We start from the raw sequence: 20135 nt of genomic DNA on the forward strand, positions 1-20135 counted from the left end.
ATATAGAAAACCTGACAGCACTTAAAACCAGCTTTACAGCTGGAGTTGCTTTTCAAACCCTGATGAAAAACAAGGTAAAAGAATCCAAACCAGAATGCATTCACAGCAGCACCATTGTCCAAGTCATTCTCTTGCAAATGGGCAAGAGTATTTATTTTTCCAAAGCTTAAAGCCAGAGGTACGTGACTTATTCCTATGAACAAATACTAAGAAATTAGAATTGCCAGAGCAGTTACCTCAGTACTTACGATGTGTTGTGGACTTGCAGCTGCATTGCATTTCATTCTGAGCTTTGCCACAAGCAGTCCAAAATCTCTCACCTCTGTAAAACGAAAAGCTGTTTTCCCTTTGGTACTAATGCTGACTCCTCTGTTGGCTGGATCTGTTTTATCCACCCCTGTGACCTATGGAACCCAGGACATATAAATTAAGCAAGGAATTTTACCGGCTTACTTATAAAAGAGAAAACCTGTTAAGAGTACATGTGTAAATGAAACAGTATATGAAGCACACAAGCAGACTAGGTAACACAAGTTACAAGTTGAAAGCTCAATTGCCTGTAGCTATTTTAGCAAAAGACACTAAGTATTATGCAACATATTTTTGATGGAGTACCAGAAATCTTCAAAAAGGTGTTCCCAGTTGTGAGTGCTCAGCTTATTTGAAAACATTCTCTCCTTCTACCTGCTGAAGCAGCTGCTCTTTTTTCTTGCCATCCAAAAGCAGAGAAAACATGACTTTTGTAAGTAATCAAATGAAATAAGTTTTATAAGATTGAGTTTCCACCAAGAATACCCTGTCAAAACAGCTGTCATAACACATGATGACAGTTAGAGCTGACTTTAAATGCCATGATGGAACAGTTACAGATTAGAGTAGTTAAAACCATTTAATCACACAAGTTCAAGTGTGACAATCATGAGAATCTAGACTGACTGGCATTGCTGATGCATTCATATTTTTAAAGGTAAAAAATGAAAAACCACTGAAATGAGGTAACTGCAGTCCTGTAGAATAGTGAGGATTGACAGTCCATAAGAATAAATCTGGAGCCAGCTCCTTTAACATAGCCTCTTAGGTTATTAAGAGTTATATAAATCTCTATTGTTTGCAGCACTATTTACAGATAACCAAATAATTTGTTTTATTTCGGTGGGGAACACCAAGTGTATTGCTGAAATTAGTAGAATTCATCCCCCATGTTAGGTGTCTTAGGCAGTATGTACGCAGAGCATGTAAAGCAATTACAGAGCAATTACAGAACCTGGTTTATTTGTAGGTTATTGTAAAGTGTGTCTGGTGTTGATGAAAAGCTTTTAACACTGGAAGACTGAAATATGGCAATGTTCCAGATCACATGAAGTCAAGACAAGAATGAAGAGAGATGGCTTTTTTTTTCCCCCCAAGAAGTTATTCTGCAGTCTACTATAGTACTCTGTAGAAATTCCAAAGCTGTGTCCTTTGCTATATGGTCTTTATTCTATCCTTATAGCCTGTTGAGATTATCAACTATAATGGCATTGCTACTTGCTCACTTGATAACTGGATTTTCCTACAGACTTTTGAACAGACAGCACCGCTCAACTGCTGCAAAAAACTGCACTACTGAGCCAAGAAACACAGCAGTGCGATTACTAATCTTCAAAATCCTCTACCCACTGCAATTCTTTACTTCTTACCTTGAGAATGTCTCATTAACTCACCTACAAGTACTAAAAGCTTTTTCATTTAATTTTAAAAAGTGTTAAAAAATTTGGATTCTGTACCAAGCTACAGAAATAAGAGTAAATAGAAAAGAGAAAGAAGATAGAGAAACAAATCTGAAACATGAAAGCAGTTCCAGAAACCTACAAGCAGAATTCCTACCTGTGGTATCCAGGATAGCGGGAAATACATGACACCACATAAAATAAGGAGACTCTAATGAAAATCTGCTAAACTGACAATAAACTACACAAGTGCAAAACTGCCAGTCTAACTGACTCTGATTTGTTGTTTGCATTACCTCTCTCAATGGAATGATTACACTGCACAGGCTGCCATCCTGGCTAGCAAAACAGATGTAGTTTTCTGAAATGCACATTTTCCCATGGGTGTTAAAATGACTGAAAGGAACCCATAAGAAGCACTCATGAACTTCCTTCAAGGACTCTTCTTTAGGTAGCCTGAAGAATGCACTAAACTGTTCACTGTGGGCATGGCTCTCCAGGCCTCTGGATTAAAAACAAAACACAATGGTAGGAAAGAGAAAAGAAAAATTAAGTAAGTTTTATATTTCTTTACCAATAAAATGTCAAAAATATATTGGGAAAAGACAGTTAAACATCATGCTCTCCTCTCCCATAATCTATGGAGTCAGTCTGGAGGGTTCAGTGTTTTTCTTGAGGAGGCAACAAAGGACAGGATCACACCTACCTGTACAACCACTTAACAAAATATTTAAATATTTCACAAAACAAGACCAGATTCAATAATGTTCTTACACAGTAGAGCTCTACAGGGCCTACAGGTAGTGCAGGAAAGATACTAATGTGCTCTGTTTCCCCAGAATAAGCCATTTAAAACTAGAACAAGCTTTGGCTTGATGTATGGTTAATTAGCTAGAAATGTAGCACAAATCGTAAACATCTGCCATGGGCTAATTTTTCACAGACTGCAGTCAGAAACAATATTTTGGTTGTAGAGCAGTATCCCTCCCCGGCATTGCTATCAAATTGAGGAATCAATGGAAAAGAAACAACGTTAACCATTAAGTTACTGATATTCATGTCTTTCCCACCACCCAAAATAATGCTGTACCTCATGAAAGCTATGCACCCATCTGCAACTCACTGGTTTTATCACTCATCTCCAGGGGCTTTCAGAAAAGCCATGCAGTTACCATTTACCCATCTATTAAATTATTTGTTCCCCACCTTATCCTTCCCCATCAAGTATCTCTAGAGATACTGTAGCTCTAATCTGAATTTTCTAATCCTAACTGCTGCAAGAACACATTTTCAAAATTCAAACTAATATAAACCTTTCAGCACTGAAGACTCAGTCACCTCCTGCCTTCATAGAGACTTTGGATCCTGCCAAGTAACAACAAATTACAATGCCTCACATGGCTTCGGTCCAACATTTTAATGAGACACTATCACCTTGAGTCAAGGAGTCTCTTCCTCTTTGCTTAAATAAATACTGGGCCCAGAACAGATAAACTATTAGCAATGCATTACCTCTTGGTGATCTGCAGAGGGTTGTGAAGGACTGGATCATTCTCAAATGTCTCTTTGTCAAAAAGTCTTCTAACTGCATAGTTTGCCAGCTGCTCCATGAGAAGGAATGTTTCACTAATGTGCAAAAACATGGAAAAATAATGATCTTCCCCATGGGAGCACACATGAATGCTCTCTGTCAGAATCACATTGGACGTTTTCTCAAGTTTTGATATTTCATCCCAGGAGATAATAAATTTTACTGAAAATAAAAATGTAAGGACATGTGAATCAGTCCTCAATATCTGCCTGCTTTAAAGAAATGCAGTAGTAGCAGCACTAACAAAATATAATTAAACAACATAATCAAATGATAACACACATGGAAAGGCTACAAACTAATAAGCAAAAAATGCATTCTCTTCATATTTCCTAAAAATTTATTCCATTAGAAAGAATTTTATAGAAAAACATTAAAACACACACCATGTATGACAACACAAGTTTACTTCACCTTTTCCTTGCTCTTATGTGAAACTGCAAACAGTAAACAAACACCATGATACAAGTCAACCCCTTTCAACAGCTTACCAACAGGTCTTCTTAAATTAAATCTATCATGTACTGGCATGTAGAGGAACTGTGTACTGGCATGCAGAGGAACTGTGCCCTTTAGCTATGGTACTTCTCAATACAGATCAAAATCAGCCTTGAAAGGATCCTATTTTCTGTATGTTTTCCATTTTTCACATAAATACAGTTACAGTACACACTATTACAAGTATTTGTTTAGGCATTTCAAACTAATGTTACATGGGGAAAAAAAGAGTTATGTGCAATTATCACCAGTAATCCTCACAGAGTTAATAATATAGCATGAACTGAAGATGATGGACAGCTTTTAGCTACAGTCAACTTCTAGAAGTCTGCCTTCTCTCTGAAGTTTGAATTAAGGAAGTATAATAATGGATATTGTGTAGTATGCTACACAAATACATGCATTTCCAAAATTATATTGGCAGTTTCTGCTCATCTCTGTTGACATCTGCTCACATTGCAAAACAGCTTCTTGAGCACATAGAAGAATTCCTCCTATTCTGAAAGATAAGTAGTGAAGCATCAAGGGACACAGTTTAGCATCAAGGCTTACTTACTTTCTGCTCCAAGCAAATATGAGTAGAAGCTAAGGAAGTTGGTACTAAGATACAGCCATCCTTGACAGGGCACTCTGCCCTTCCAATAACTGCATGAGTAGTATGTAATCAACTTCTCCTGCTCTGGTAATCCAAAACACTTCTCAAACTTCATAAGACCTTCACGAAACTTCTCAGGATCATCTTCTTTTACAAAAGAATCTTTTCCCTCTTCAGCAATCAAACCCTACATCAAAAAATCACATTACTTTATGCATGTGTCCATGTGGTTGGTTGTCATATTTGCACCTGCATGCACACAGCACAGCACTCTCCCAACAGGAGACGAAGTTTTAGCACAGGAAGAAGAGTCTGAGGATCAAATTATAGATCACAAATAAAATGTGCTATTTCAGACTCATCCACCAAGTCTCCCATACAGCTTAGGCAAGACACACACTCCTGTGTCTCCTCTTCTGAAACAGATATATTTTCCTCACTTAATCCCAAGAGTTCCTGGGCTAAATATTTAACATGCATAGAGTGAACAAAAATAGATCATATGCTTCGCAGGCACTGTTAAAACTATTGTGAAATAATTTACCAACAGTTTTAGACCACTATCTAAAGGCATTTGACATATCATTAACTAATGATATCTGTTCTGGGGCAGAGAAATAGGAACAATGGCACATTTAAAGTTAACAGTCACATACCACTCAATCAGAATAGGCAGCATTTCAGTGCTGTCCCTTGAATATTCTACGGAGGATGTATTACTTGTGTACAGTCAAAGAAAAAAAAAATACTTAGCCTTTTCCAATTATGACTGCTACTTACTCTTATCTTTCCCTGGACAAAGCTCGTAATGTCTTCATTTGAATCAAATACTGATAGAGTCTTCATAACATTATGTTCTAACCACTCCCAATGTTCTGTTATTTCTTCTCTGCTGGATCCTATTTAAAAAGAAAATATTACTTTAAATTAGGACAGATTTCAATCATTTCACCAGAACTATTAATCAAGAGAATACTTAGCAAATTACCAAGTCACAGAGTAATTTAGATACATAAGTCATAAATTTCTTAATGCCTCTTGTGAACACCGAACATGTATTCAGTGTACACGAAACATGGGCACTGATGTGTTTTTATCTTTCAAGTTCTTTATGCAGGTCTATTTCTGGCATTTAAATCCAAAAGCATCTCAGTTTTGTCAACATTATGTGGTTCAGTGCTGAAGCCTGAATTGGACTGACAGTTCCTTCCTCTCAGCAGCACCTCTCCAACACAGACAGTACAGCATCACTGCAACAGTCACAGTTTAACAGGCCAGAATGTGTGAAATGTGAGACCAAACCCATGAAGCTCAGCAGGAAATTAAATCTGTGCCTCTGATATCCTCAGCTTTGATCTTTTGGCCCACAACAGTTTCCAGAGCAGAACTTCAAGACTAGAGCCTGCTGTACAAAATCCTTAGCACATGTGAGGATGTAAAAGCAAAGGTCACTGGAACCACGGAAGCAGCAAGGACTGAGATACCACAAGTAAAACCTCAGGGTTTCAGCAAATTCAATACAGAGTCAGTGCTTTAAAGACAATGACTCCCCATCAGATGCTGGGGGACAGGGAGAGTGAAAGAACTTACACAGGTTTGAATAAAAGCATTCTAGAATCTAAATTAATTGGCAGCTTCATCCTCCACAAGAATGTTCATCAATCAAAGCAGGCAGTGTGATCATATACTATTGATACCCTCAAGCAAGAACACACCTTGAACAATTGTTTTTTTCTCAGCTTACTTTGTAAAGAGTAATTAACCAACTGTCAATGGACTCCAGAGAATTAAAGTGGCCCTGTGAATGAATAGAAATTGCTCAAAATATAGTTAAATAGTTTAATAGACTGCATTACACTGGGTGGATTTGCAACAACAGTCAACAAATTATATGAAGAGTAATTATTTTTCTCTCTTTTTCTTTTTCAGACTACACATGTAGACCAATTATTTAAGTCACAGTGTGAATCAGAGGCCCAGAGGTGACCCAGGAATAATGAAACCCTTTTTGTAATTGTTTTAATGGTTTAGGAGCACTGTTTCAGACCCTTAATAAGTACTAGCAGGAACGAAGTGTCATCCCTTCAATTTCTTCACAGAAGAAACAATCTAACACAATTAGGACAATTATATTAAGTAGCTTTCTGCTGTAAAGCATATATATGCAGCACAAAATCTATACAAATTCAATCCTAAAATTATCACCCTTTGTATTTTCCCAAGGGCTCACCTGATGGCAGTAGAATTCCCCAGACTACACTTCCAACATAGATATGATACTCTTTTGATAGCCTGTCACCAGATCTGACTTTTTCAGAAGTGGCCCAGAAACGTTATTTATTGTCAATTCACAAACTGTTCAAATTCTTTAAGGCTGCCCTTTTAAAGTGACATGCAATTGCATTAAATTAAAGCTACAAAAACAAATATGTATTTACTTGTCCATTCCCTACTGATTAATAACATAAGAAAGAGATAGAACTTATACTACAAGAGCAACAGATATGAGAAAGAATTCAGCTCTGACCATGACTGTGAACCTGCAGGTTTTACCATGCAAAGACAAAGTAAAAAAAAAAAAAAAAAAAAATTAGGATCTTCTGTTATTCCTACCTACAGCACACTTTGGAATAAGCTGACCCTGGGAGTCCATCCTGAACTGTGTCAAGTTATACTTGCATCTTACAAAAGAAAGATTATACCTCTGTCACTGTAACAGTGCCCTAAGGTTTTAGTACCTGAAGGACTATTGCAGAAGCAGGCAATGAGAAGGTGTAATAGGAAGAGTCCATAGAGCTATTCTGAAAAATTGGAACCACACTCTGTTGTCAAGCACAGACTTGCAAATGTTTTTAAACCATTTAGAGATCACAAGAATGAGTATATTACTCATTAGAGGATTAAGCCAAAAATGGATCTCATACTTTGCACCCTCTTTTTCCACTTTCTGGACGTGGTTAGCTCCCAGAGCACAGTACGTACCGCACGCGATGGACCAGTAGACTTGGGAGTCTGGGGTCTGATGCAGGATGCGAAACGGGGCGACCTTCGACGTTGAGTCCAACACTGCATCTAATGTTCCCACAAGGAGACCTGTTGTGTCCAAGAAAATGTACACAGCACAGTGAAACTTAAGTTTTGAAACGCACACTCCCCTCTGATTCATTTCTTGAGGAACAGGAATGCTGCCCAAGTAAGGAACTAATGAACTCTGAGAAAATAAGAAGCACAATCGAGGAAAGCACAAAGTATTCCCTGAGGAACTTCTTTGGGATGTGATATTTTGATCCAGTAAAAGCCATGAGGCCCAAATGGGGGTGAAGAAGTTTCTTGAGATGGCCCTTGTGGAAGTGACAGCCATGTGGTATGTGAAATCAGACCACAACCAGAAATGTAACACGGCAGTCCCAGCCTTCAATGAGCACAAGGAGTAATTGAACTACCTCTTAATTAGTCATCTACTGTTGTTCTGTTTTCCAAGCACAGGAAAGCACCCGTTGAACACCATAATTGGCTGTCATTTCCCAGCCACTAAGTAATGAATTAGCTCCCGTTAAACAGAGTTCAGATGAAAATACACTTATTTCACTAAAAAGCCAAACTTCATTTCTCCAGAATCAGGATAAAAACACTGTCTGGGAAAATGAGGATGCATTTTATAATGACTCAAAATCATTCTCTCACTGTGCAGTAATAAAGACATTAGCCCAGATATCTTAATTGATCCTTTAAAACCTAAAAATCAGGAAATTCTAAAAAAAGAAAAATCAATACTGAAGAAACAATTGAAACTTTCGGATCCTGATGCACCATAAAACCTTTTCTTGTTATAAAAGAAAAAAAAATACAATCTACAGGATCTTACGCTTCTTTCCTGTATTTCCTATGTTTGCACCCTTCTAGTATGGCCACAGAAAGAGAAAAGTCAATTGACGCAAAGCTACCAAAGCAATCACACTGGGCTCATAGTCTCCTACAGAAGAAAAGCAAAACAGAGACGAGATTACACAAAAAATCATGACACAATTGCTCAAAGAGCTACTGTAAAGCCTGTTTCAGAAACCTGTTGAGAGCATGGATGCAAAGCATTCCCAAAAAATGCTTTTAAGAGTAGAGAGCTGGAATACAAAACTAACATAGCCCTTACAGAGCCTTTATATCTTTAAATACCCTTCCCTGTTTAACAGAAAATGATCTTTTAATTTTGGTTTTTAATATTCTGTAGAAGCACTAGATTTAGACTATTTCAAATGCATCCCTCAAAACTTATTTTGGAATTTTCAGGTCGGCTGCTTTGGTACTTTGGGTTTCGCTTTCTTTCCATTAACTCTCTCTCAAATTGTGAAAAATAGAAACCGTGAAAGAATACAAGGAAACAAAATAAGGCAAAATTGATAAATCTAGACACTCATTTGCAGAGCAGAGTTTTCCTGAGAATACACTTTCAGCATAGAGCCTGTGGGACTACCTTATTGTGGCTATTCAAGTTTCATATATGTTTTTGCTTCTCCTCAAAAATATGGAAATAAATAATTATAAAAAAGCACCAAAAAAAAACCCCAAACCAACAACTGGGGGGCAGGGAAGAAAGAAAATTAAAAAAAGAAAAAAGAAAAAAAGGAATTAAAAAACAAACAAAGACAACCAGAGCAGTGCATTACATCTCCGGTCTTGTCTGTAATTAACAGTTTGTAAGGTGCTGTTGGAAAGTTTATTTTGTAGCTCCTGACTGTAGACAGACATTGAATAAATAACATTTGTCAGTTTAAGCAGCTTTTGCTTACTGAACGAGTCATGACACTGAGGTGATGTCAAAGATGGCTTTGCTTCAGCAAATGTTGCATTATTTAGTTCAGAAATCTCCTAGTAACATTATCTTTGTAATGTATATTATAACAGAAATCATTCACCATTTATAATGCTAATGCAACTCAGCTTGAGCCAATGGTTACCACAGTGCATTAGAAAGGAAATGCCATCACAGCTTCTGTCTCCTTCCAAGGTGATGAGGGCTGGGTTTTCTTATACTTTTTTACCTGTGGAATTTTTCCCATTGAATTGTTAAAAAAGCACTGTCGGCTGCGTACTTGAGGCAGAGGAGGAGGAACCCTCCCTAGCTTTTTGGGAGTTTCTCTGGCAGGGAGGGGGGACACCATGAGATTAGGAGCAGGTAAAAGGAGAGCAGGGAGCAGTTGCTCTCTCTTGTTCACTCTTGCCTTTGGAGGAGGAGGCGTCACTACCACCGCCATAACCCAGCTGGGAGCTGCATCTTCTTCGGCTGCTGGACCCTGCACCCCTGCCCTGCCAGTGTGCTGTTTGCAAGAGTCCTTCTGGAGCACTGAGACTGACACTGCCCCGGGGTTCCTGAAGCAAAGCCTCTCTTTTCCATCCCTTCCCATCTGGGCCCAGCCGCCATCACTGAGTGCTCCCCGAGCCCGCGCCACAGCGCCCCCTGCAGCCGCGGGGGAATCATCGCACCTGCCCTGCCCACCGGGAGCCACCAGCGCGCCTGCTGGCTGTGACAGGAACTGCACCAAAGGGGAAAGTGCCTGTGGCTGAGAGGAATGTTGCTGGGTTCCTGTTCTGTTTGTTATGAATTCCATAGTTGTTGTTTTGTTTGCCTTGTTATACATACTAGTAAAGAACTGTTATTCCTAGCTTCATATCTTTGCCGGAGAGCCCCTTAATTTCAAAATCATAATAATCGGAGGGAGGGGGTTTACATTCTCCAATCCAGGGGAGATTTCTGCCTTCTTTAGCAGACACCTATCTTTCAAATCAAGACAGATCATCATCAGATTTTAGACACAATGAACTGTACCAGGTGAGTATCCATCACCTCAGCATTGCCACAAGTCATGAATGGGATCTAGATTGCAGGTTTGAGCCTAAGGCAATAAATAGCCCATCATTACAGTACAAACTACTTCCATGGCTATGAACACTGGCATAACTGTAACTTACAAGCAGAGGCTCACTCATCTTCTCATCCTAGCCCTGAAAGTCCTCCAGGAGCTGCCAATGTTTGGAATACTGCATTATTGGTCAGGGTTGCTATACCCTCAAATTCTTGCATGTTTCTCTCCAAGCACTCCCTTGGATTGCTATTTCCCAATAGGAACCAAGGGACAACTTACAGGGACAACTTCATCTCTGCTTAAAACTAGTTTCTCCTGGGCATTCCACCTAATCATCCTCCTGCCTTGCTCAGGGAATGATTTCAGCTATATCTATGGAAAGTGATGCCCATTTATATAGAAAAAAAAAGGCTCTGCTTTTGGAAAACATTTTCAGTTTCATAGCTGCCTGAGTAAAACTACTATGAAATACCCTAGATGCTTCAGTAAATAGAGTAAAATACTCTAGAAACCAAAATAAATGGCAATGATCCATAATAGCTTTGAAATACAGGTATGTAATTCCCAATATGTCTCCAAAGACTTGGTTAGAAAAATATCAACATTAGCTCAGAGATGTGCCACAAAAGATCCGCCTTGAATTTTGCTCTCAGTTGTACCATTTTAGGGCACGTACCAACTGACAGTACATGTCAATAACTGCCCAGCATTTTGCCATTTGGGGTCAACATAACTTAGTCCTATATTTATTTCACCAAGTACACCAAGAGAATACTAATACTGGTGGCTTTATGTCGGTCCTTTTGAAGCCACAATATCAAAGATTTTTATTTTCTTCTCCTGGAATAGCATCAGTTACAGCTTTTTTATTTCTACGGATCTACTTTATTTATAGCAATTTGCCTACTTCCTATGCTTTGTAAGACCAGTGTAATGCAAACAATATCAGTTTTCTTTTACTAATGAAAAATCAGAAACAAAGAAAACATGCTTCTGTCTTTTTTTTTAAAGAGCACTATTCTTCTGAAGCAAAGTTAGCACAGGCCTGGTCTCTCCTCTAATGCATAACAATGCCTGTGAGATCAATAATTAATTATATTAAAACTAGATCAGACAGCCTGTTTTGCTACATTCAAGGTGTTAAGGAACATAAAATATTTAAGGATGTTTCTTACAAACAGAAATGTTCTATTAGCACCACACTGGGCAGTAAGGATTTTGAAGAGCAGATAAGCTGGTATACAGTTGATTCCTTGCTTTTAGTTTATTTATTATCAGTTTATTTATTTATTTATTTATTTATTTATTATCAGTTTATTTATTTATTATTATTTAGTTTATTTATTTATTTATTATCAGAAAAAACAGTTTATGGAAAATACTGTAAAAGCTCTGTGTAAGTGGCAACAACTACAGAAAGTGAAATTCTGCAACTACACCCAATTTCATTCAGCAAAAACTGCTCCCTTCTATAATCCAAAGAATTCACAGCCTAATCAGAGCAGAACCAAAGAGGAAAAAATACTGTAAAACAATCAAGTTAGCAATAGAGAGCTGAAGTGGGCTGGCCCTGGCTGGATGTCATGTGCCCACCAAGATGCTCTATCATCCCTCTCCCCAGCGGGACAGAGGGAGAAAAAATACATCAAAAGCCCAGATATGCAGACCCATTGGAATCAAAACTTAGCAGATGCTCTGTAACTTCCACTAAGGCTTCTCCAGAAAAGAATGCAGTGGCAAGGGAGAAACATAACAGCAAATATTTCTTTACAGGATAAAGCTTCTTTCTATAAGCAACTACTTTTACAGAGCATTTTGGTTCTGTTTTTAAAATACAAAAAGGACTGAAGCCCCAGCTTTCAATGATATAAACCATGAAAGGACATAATCTCTGTGTATTTGATTTAAAACACAGGAATGCAAACTTGTGAATAATAATCCTTTTCCAACATCCTCAAATTAAACACAGAATTATTTTCTGGCTTAATTTTATTTTGTAAGTGAACTTGATTTCATGACTAAGAAATTCCAGCTTAAAGAAATACTGAGCATGTGCTGAAATGAGAATGTTCTAAGACAATTTAGACAAAAAATACATCAGTTTAAGCCTTCAGAGACAAAAGATTTCATTTCCATTTACAGTAATTCAAGTGCATTATGGTCAGTGGTTATGACTCATGTAAGAAAACAGTAACTCATTAAACTAAGGTGTGTGCCCAACCTTGCCTCTATGCAGCAAAAAAGATATCCTTAGAAATAGGGAAAATTACAAGTGCAACTCTGAAAAAAGTAAGTATTGATGTACTCGGTAAGAACAGAAAAAAGCACTGCAGATCACAGTTCCTCTTTGTTTTTGTTGCTAAAAAGCTGTGTGACAGGAACTAGGAAGCACATGGTGGTAGTTTTTCCCACCAGTCATCCCCAAATGTAAACATGCATCTTAATGGATGTATGTTATTTGTCTCACCAATATAGGCACTGCAAAATAATCTCTGCTACAGCTGCTGAAAAAAAAAATGTAGCTGACATAATTTCAGAACTTCATTAATCAGCAAATTTCCCATCTGATTCCTATCAAGGCTGAGGACCCACAGCAAGGAAGCCACACCAAAAGCTCTGTGTGCTAAAACACCAGCATGGATAAATGACTTCTGCCCAGACCAGGAAGTCTGGAAAGCACACACCTTTGTGCTGCAGACTGGGTCATGCTAGATCGCAAGGCTCCTATCTCATTCTGCAGTTCCTACCAAAAGAAATTTCTTTTAAGTTTGTACAAAGATCACCAAGTACTTTTTTAACTCCACCATGAGATTTTGTTAGAGACGATGTTCTTGCCTTTGACATTCACAACTAGTACTTGAACATTGTTCCTTCTGGGAGATGTCAGAGAAGGAAAATTTCCCCACAGCCCATGTCACTGCCAGCTCTGTCTCCCCTTCTCCTAACCCCCTGTGCATGCAAGTCAACCAGCAATGGCCCACTCAACAAGCCACAGCTTTTAAACAGTAGAAATACCAGCAGGGGCCTTTGACAGGTTTGGGATGGCAACAATTGCCGCAGGAGATCCAGGACTTGGGAAAGTCATAGGTTTTCCCTACCTTTCCGAGCATGGTACAGGGAAGACTATTTGCAACCATATATTTATTTCACTGGTAAGTTTTTCTCCTCTCCCAGTTGTATTTTACTTATCTTTCTCACGCAGAAAGAGGCAAATTGTAACAGCAGAAGCAGGAAATAAACAATTTGTTTGTTCAAATTTCAGTGAAAGGTTGGCATATTATGACACCAAATATTCATTTGTATCACTACTCCCAGTATACCCATCTCCTAATCAAGGTCCTGTCTAAATTAGAACCAAAGCTACAGCTCTTGTGATCAGCATGCTTAATCTCACCAGACCTTAGTTATGGCACATGTATTCATTACTACATCCATCCACTCTGGAAAACCTGATCAGCTCTCTCAGAGTGGCTCTAGAGGAGATAGAACAACCAGAGGACATGGTCACATGGTTGCACTGTCAGACAACACACTTTGGGACTTCCCACTATATGATGAATTACCCAATGGAGCACTACTCAGACAGGTCACCACATCTGTATCCTTAGGGGAGCTCTAAAATGAAGGGAATGAAGCATAAAACTACAGGGAGGGAGGCAAGGCTGAGCACAACCAGCACAAGGTATTTCTGGACCTGTTTACAAGTTATTCACACAACCAAACTCAGAAGTCTGGTGTGTGTGCAGACAAGCCATAACAGCTCCCTGTGTCATCTACAGACTACAAACTGGTCCTGCCCTCGTCAGTCCAGAGGGGTCATACAAACAAACCCCAACTGCATTCTATTCTAGGACAGCATCAGAATTCCCAGCCTTCCTTCAGGTAAGTACCTCTGTTGACATTATCTTTCGCTCCTTTGTCTTTACCTTTCTCCAAGTACTAGCTGCTTCCTCAAAACTTCCCTCCTTTAAGCCTGTCTTACCAACTGTACTGTATTTTTGGGAATCCTTTGTCACATCCCCATTGGCACTATTCAAACGCTACAGCACCACCCATCTTTGTTTCCACTCCTGTCTTAAGGCATTGTCCCTCTTTCACTCCTAACTCCCAGTGCCTCAGTCCTGCCAGTCACCTCCAACCTCATCTCACTAGCTGTAAAACGCTCTTCAGGAGAACAAGATTGTACTGGGACATTTGGATGATTTCATAACACAACAGCTGTGCTTTGCTTTTTCCTAAAGGAAGTGATAATTTTCTCAAGTGACATGCGCAACATCAAATTAAGCCCTGGCATAGCAAATCATGCTGGCTTATGCCTAGGAGGTTTGAATATTTGCAAACGCGCAAACACAAATGTAATTGCATTTTTATGCAACTATCTTGTTAATCTTTCTTAATTACAATTTTAATTCAAGAACATCTCACTCCTTTTGTTTCTGTCCAGGGAAAAACGTAACTTGCATAGAAGAATCTGTAAAAATCTACAAAAAAAGCTACAGAAATAAAATGTGCAACGCCACATCAAAAAAAGCATACTACAGCAACTATCCCATCCAAGTGTTCTTCCCACACTGCCAACAGCCACCAAGGACAGGAGAGCAGAAGTCTCATCTTCATCGAAACTCAAAGGGCACTTGGAAGGTCCAGATGTCTACCCAGCTGTAAGCCTATGAGGAGGTTTCTAGAAGAACAACTTATTCCTGTTCTCATTGTTCCACTTTAACCCCAGTCCTTCAATGAATTTTATCATGCAGAAAGTCAACCTACATAGCAACTTGGTTTCCTTGGCTTCCAAATATATCAAGGTAGAGAACAGGCCATCAAGCCTGATCCCCACAAGACTTCTAAGCTTGCAGTATATCACCCTTGGTTCTAAGCCAAAGTCTGACATTACCTATCTGCTTATAATACTATGATATGCGTAGTAACTTGGGATATTTTGGGATGCTTTCTTTTACACTTTTTATGTGCCCTACCAGTGGTTCATTTGGATGCCAATGAAGAATGCCCCACCTAGAGCTGTAAGGGCCATTTCTATATCTGAAATTCATCAGCCAGAAGTTTGAGCCTTGTGGTTTTGTTCAGTAAATTTAATAAATGTTTCCACAAGACAATTATGCCTCATGTTTAACATAGCTTCCTTTAGGATGACACAAATTAGAGACAGCCTAGAAAACCTACAGAAATGCAAAACACTCGAGAAACATATCCCACCAAGGAATGACTTCATGCTGATTCCCTCATGCTGATTCTTTACAGGGTCAATGACAGACACCATCGGCCTATAAAGGAATCAGTTCTAGTCAGCATAGATGCCACCATCACAGAGGTCTCAAGCATAGCTGGGGCCCCTGCAGGGCCTCATGAGACAAATAGGCAAGAATTATCAGTAGAAACTCAGCTCCATACCTTGAAGTTCTCATGGAATAAAGTTTATTCCATTCAATTTTTTTGAGATGGTCATTTCCTGCCTCACCACTCTGTTTCTTTCCTGACCCACCACTGCTGACAAGCTCCATCAAATCATATGCTTGCTTTTAAAATGAGCAATCAGAAATGCCTAAGCAGGAGTTTCTCTCAAGCAGCCCCAGATGCACGCAGAAAAAGGGATTTGGAAATTAGCATCTTGCCAAAACAAGACATATCAGTCCTTCTTCAGACGCGTCCACTTCCACCAAGCTGCCCATGGAGCTCTGCCGTACTCCGCTGGAGCAGAGGCTCTTCAGCCCGTTCCGAGGCTGGGCTGTGCTGCCCCACTGCTCCTCGGCGACCCAGGGATCCAGAGCACCGTCCCCGCAGTACTCTGCTGCCCCTAGGGCCGCGCTACCCAGGGAAGGAAGGCGAGAAAAGTCCTATGAGAAATCCAGGATGGTCTGGGACTCCAGAACTCGACCAAGTCCCTTCTTGTCCCTCTGGCTGGGGGTCCCGCGACCGACAGACCCCTGTCCTCCCGCCCCAGTCCTGCCCCGGCCCCACAGGGGCAGTACCTGCCAGCCCGCCTCCGCCTTCCTCGCCGTAGCCCCGCCGCCTCTGCAGCACGAAGTACTGGTTGGAGCGCTCCTGAACCCACAGTTTGAGGGCATTTTTCAGCAGCACCTCCTCGGGCTTCAGCCACATCGCGCGGCCCCTCACGGTGCAGCACTTCCACCGCCGTGCCCGCTCCGCGCTCGCAGTTGCGGTGCCAGGCAGGGGAGGGCGGGGTTCCCAATGCATGCTGGGAGCTATAGTCCTTGCCGCCAAGGGGCCGCGCTGTGTTGTTGTAATAGGACTACAACTTCCATCGGCTGTGCGCTCCCCTGCCTCGAGACTACAGCTCCCGTCGGGCCCTGCGCGCCCTGTGCCGCGTGGCTACGGGGGGCTGCCTCCGCAGCCTCGGCGGCCTCTCCCGGAGCTGAGTGCCGAGTCACGGGCTTGCTCTGCCCCGGAGCGGGGCCAGGGGTGCCGGCTTTGTGTGCCCTGGAGCGGGAATCGGGCGTTTCGAGTCTCGGTTTCGTGTGCTCTGGGGAGCGACTCTTGTGCCGCTCCTGCACACAGCACTGCACCTCCCCAGTCCCAGGCGGGACAGAAGGTGCTGTGGCCATTCTGCCCATGACACAAGTCCCGTTTTCAGTTCTGGCCAAACCTGACTCCATTTTCAGCCGACAAAACAGACAATATCACTAGAGACGGTGTTTAGCTCCCAGGTGTGTTTTCCAGTCAGCGCTCGGCTTGGCACTGCAGGCGGGGTTTTGGGGCGCAGAGAGAGGCTGACAAAAAAAACGAAAACAAGCTTCAGAGGGCTGGACGCGCCACTGCCTACTTTGTTCCAGTCTCTGCTGCCGAGGACTTCACAGAGTTACTACCTTTTCCCACCTCTATACAAGATTTACTCTTCCTAACACAATCTCTCATTCAGCACAAATGAAGTGAGTAGGTCTCCCCGTTTTCCCGGAATTTCTGCGCATTTTCCATTTTCCCCTTCACACATTGGCTGGCTACACAACCTACTCTTTTATAAGGCTTATTATTACACACACATCAGCCCTACCCGGGGAACTCGAACGGCTGCGCATACCGCGATAGCCACAAGAAACCACTCAGTACTGTCTTCACGGATAGAGCACACCCACTCATCATTACAGATCCCTATGGAAACCACTTAATTTGTAAGGGAATGTCCTGATGGTAGGGTGTGATTGAGGTCACGGTGCAGCTTTGGATGGTGACCTCGCCCTCTGTGTTGTAGTTCCCAGAAGTGGACCGCTATTTTCAGTCTTAGATGTTATTTGGGCTCGTTGTTGTAGGGGTTTCAGCTCTGAGTGGTGTCCCAGCATTCTCTGCGTCTTTCGTTTGCATTTACTCCACTGACGTCACTCCTTCTCCTCTTTACAGGCATCATTTTAGGGAGGCAGCCAGGGCATTAACCCGACGCGAGGGGGAAGGGATATGGGATAAGACAACTGGGGCCGAAAACAGGGTGACGCCAAGAACTTAACATTAACAATTAACATTACAGACAACTGGAAACATTTATAAAAACATACAACTTTAACCCTGGGGAACGTCCCCGTGAAACCACTTGCCCTGCCCGGAATCCCAGTGGGGGCCGAAGCCACGGGCAGCATCCCCCTCCCTCCCGCGGGAACGGGAATGGGGTCAGGATCGGCATTAGGGACAGGAAGGGGAGCGGGATCGGGATCGGCTGCAGTCCCGCGGGGACAGGAGCAGGGAGTGGGGCCGGGGCAGGAGCGAGGACAGGACCAGAGGCAGCAGCTGTCCCGAGGAGACAGGAGCAGGGAGCTGGATCGGGATTGGGGGCAGCCGTCCTGCGCGGACAGGAGCGGGGAGCGGGGCAGCCATCCCGCGCAGACAGGAGCAGGGAGCAGGGTAAAACTTTCTCTGAAGGATTTGATAATAACAACAAGTATTTTGATATAGTACAATTTATACTTACTTTTAACTGCTTTTGTATAGTATAATATCAGTTTATCACTGTATAGTTTATATGAATAGTAGTGTGATAAATATATCGTAGGTTTTAGCACAATGGTAAAATAGAGAATAAAATACCTCTATGTAACCAACTTAGACAATGGTGTAAATTCTTTTTCTTACATCTGTGTACTGGCCTCTCCAAATGATAAAATAACAGAAACCAGAGCATAACCATCCGGGATGGATTTATCAACTCCTCACTATCAGGGAGTGTAAAACAACAAGATGGAAACGCAGGAAGAAATAAAATATATTTACCTAATCTACAGAATGTCCTGCAGAGAAGTCAGAGGTTAAAACCAAACCAGAGTTCCTAGAATGTCAAAAACTCAAAGGAATATTTGAATAATGTATAAACACATGAATATGCATGTACCGCCGTTTTACATTGAGGTTCTTTGGCTAATCACCCAAACCAAAAAATACCCAGTACTGCGTATTTTTTGTCCCTTGTTTTATCCCTTATTAAACTTTTAAAATTCTAAATTGTGAACTTTTTAATACTTAGCACCCTATTTCCAGCATAATTAACCTTCCTAAGATTTTCAAGGATAATGCTTTATTGATTGTGCATCATACAAAACATCCAGCACACAGGTGTTTAAATGCAGCCTCTACTTTGAGCTCTTAAAAAAAAAAAAATAAAAATCTGTACATTATGCACTAATTGTACATTGCAAATTTGGCACTTTTGCTTTTTCCTGCCTTCCTTTATGTTTTTCAATAGTACTTCACTACCAAAAATGCTGCTGCTAGCACTGGTCTATTTGTGAGCACAGGCACAGTGAGGTTTTGCCAAGCAGTCACAGAAATTGGCAATGCCCATCCACTTCCAGTTGCATAAGCAACTACCTACTCAAAGGACCAGTGTGAAAACAGCCCCAAGTGTGCAATCACATTTAACTCACTGGAAGCTTCAAAACTGGGTGAATATCACTGGCATGAGACTTTTTTCCTTTTCTTTCAGTCACTCATTGCACCAGCAATAAAAGCTGTAGAATTGAAGAGCTGTGCTTTGGGGACTGCATATAAATTTACCTAATACAACTCTTTTACTTGTTTTTTTTTTTTTTTTTGGTTTGGTTTGGTTTGGTTTTTTGTTGTTGTTGTTGTTTGGGGTTTTTATGTTTTTGTTTTTTTAACAGAAGAGGAAGCAACACATTTCTGGTGGTCTGCCTTTACTATAAAGGAGAAATAAAAGTCATTAGCCAGCACATGGTAACTAACAAAGATCAAACATTAATGAGAGTGAGTCTCTGATACCCTGGAACACAGATCTTCATGAGGCAGCATATTCAATCCCCCCACCTGAAGTCACAAGTACCAGATATTACTGGGGATTTATGAGCTGAACTGATTGAGTAGTTCCTGCACGGATACTGCTCCTCTAAGAGCATTCCCATAGAGTGCTTACCATTTAATTTTCCTCAATTAGACAAGCCCCTGGATACAGAAAATTAAGGATCTAACACAGATCTTCTGATTCTGATGCTAATTTTAAGGAGAGATGCCCTTGGCATTTCCTACCCAGAGCTTGCCTTTTGATGACTCATACATATACTGGACATGTTAGGACATGTTACTTGCTTATGTAACATTTTAACTTCGTTAATTGGATAAATATTTGACAGTAAAATGCTACTGCTTGGAAAATACATGTTTTGTATTTCTCTCCATGTTTCAAGGTCTTGAATGTCTTTCTCTTTTCCAGTTCCCTCAAGCACATGATTCTTAATCATATACTGTTTAAAAAAATCATATAGGGTAAAAAAAATACTGTTCAGACGCAAAGAGTGCTCCTCTATGGGCACGGAGGAATTTATTTATAGCCACTTGAAAACTTTCTTAATCAGTGCACAATCATGCTACAGTGTAATCAATGCATTCTACAGAAACACAGATCCATTAAA

General features: G+C 40.8%; 1 protein-coding gene across 4 annotated transcripts in view; it reads right to left on the bottom strand.

The window, feature by feature from the left end:
* TBC1D8B (TBC1 domain family member 8B) overlaps positions 1–16443 on the bottom strand; it is a 36783-nt gene extending 20340 nt beyond the window's left edge. For 2 of the 4 annotated variants that reach the window (XM_056491851.1, XM_056491852.1), the window contains exons 1-7: positions 16239–16441; positions 7376–7486; positions 5174–5292; positions 4355–4580; positions 3222–3462; positions 2006–2213; positions 237–404 (exon numbers count right to left, since the gene is read on the bottom strand). In XM_056491851.1, the coding sequence (XP_056347826.1) occupies positions 237–404; positions 2006–2213; positions 3222–3462; positions 4355–4580; positions 5174–5292; positions 7376–7486; positions 16239–16368 (1203 nt within the window). In that variant the 5' untranslated portion in view covers positions 16369–16441. Of the gene's footprint in view, positions 1–236; positions 405–2005; positions 2214–3221; positions 3463–4354; positions 4581–5173; positions 5293–7375; positions 7487–16238 lie in introns of all 4 variants that reach the window. The other 2 variants (XM_056491850.1, XM_056491849.1) reach the window with 2 other exon arrangements.
* Positions 16444–20135: the final 3692 nt, after the last annotated feature.

Source organism: Oenanthe melanoleuca, chromosome 4A, assembly GCF_029582105.1.
Source record: "Oenanthe melanoleuca isolate GR-GAL-2019-014 chromosome 4A, OMel1.0, whole genome shotgun sequence".
In the NCBI taxonomy this organism is placed as follows: domain Eukaryota; kingdom Metazoa; phylum Chordata; class Aves; order Passeriformes; family Muscicapidae; genus Oenanthe; species Oenanthe melanoleuca.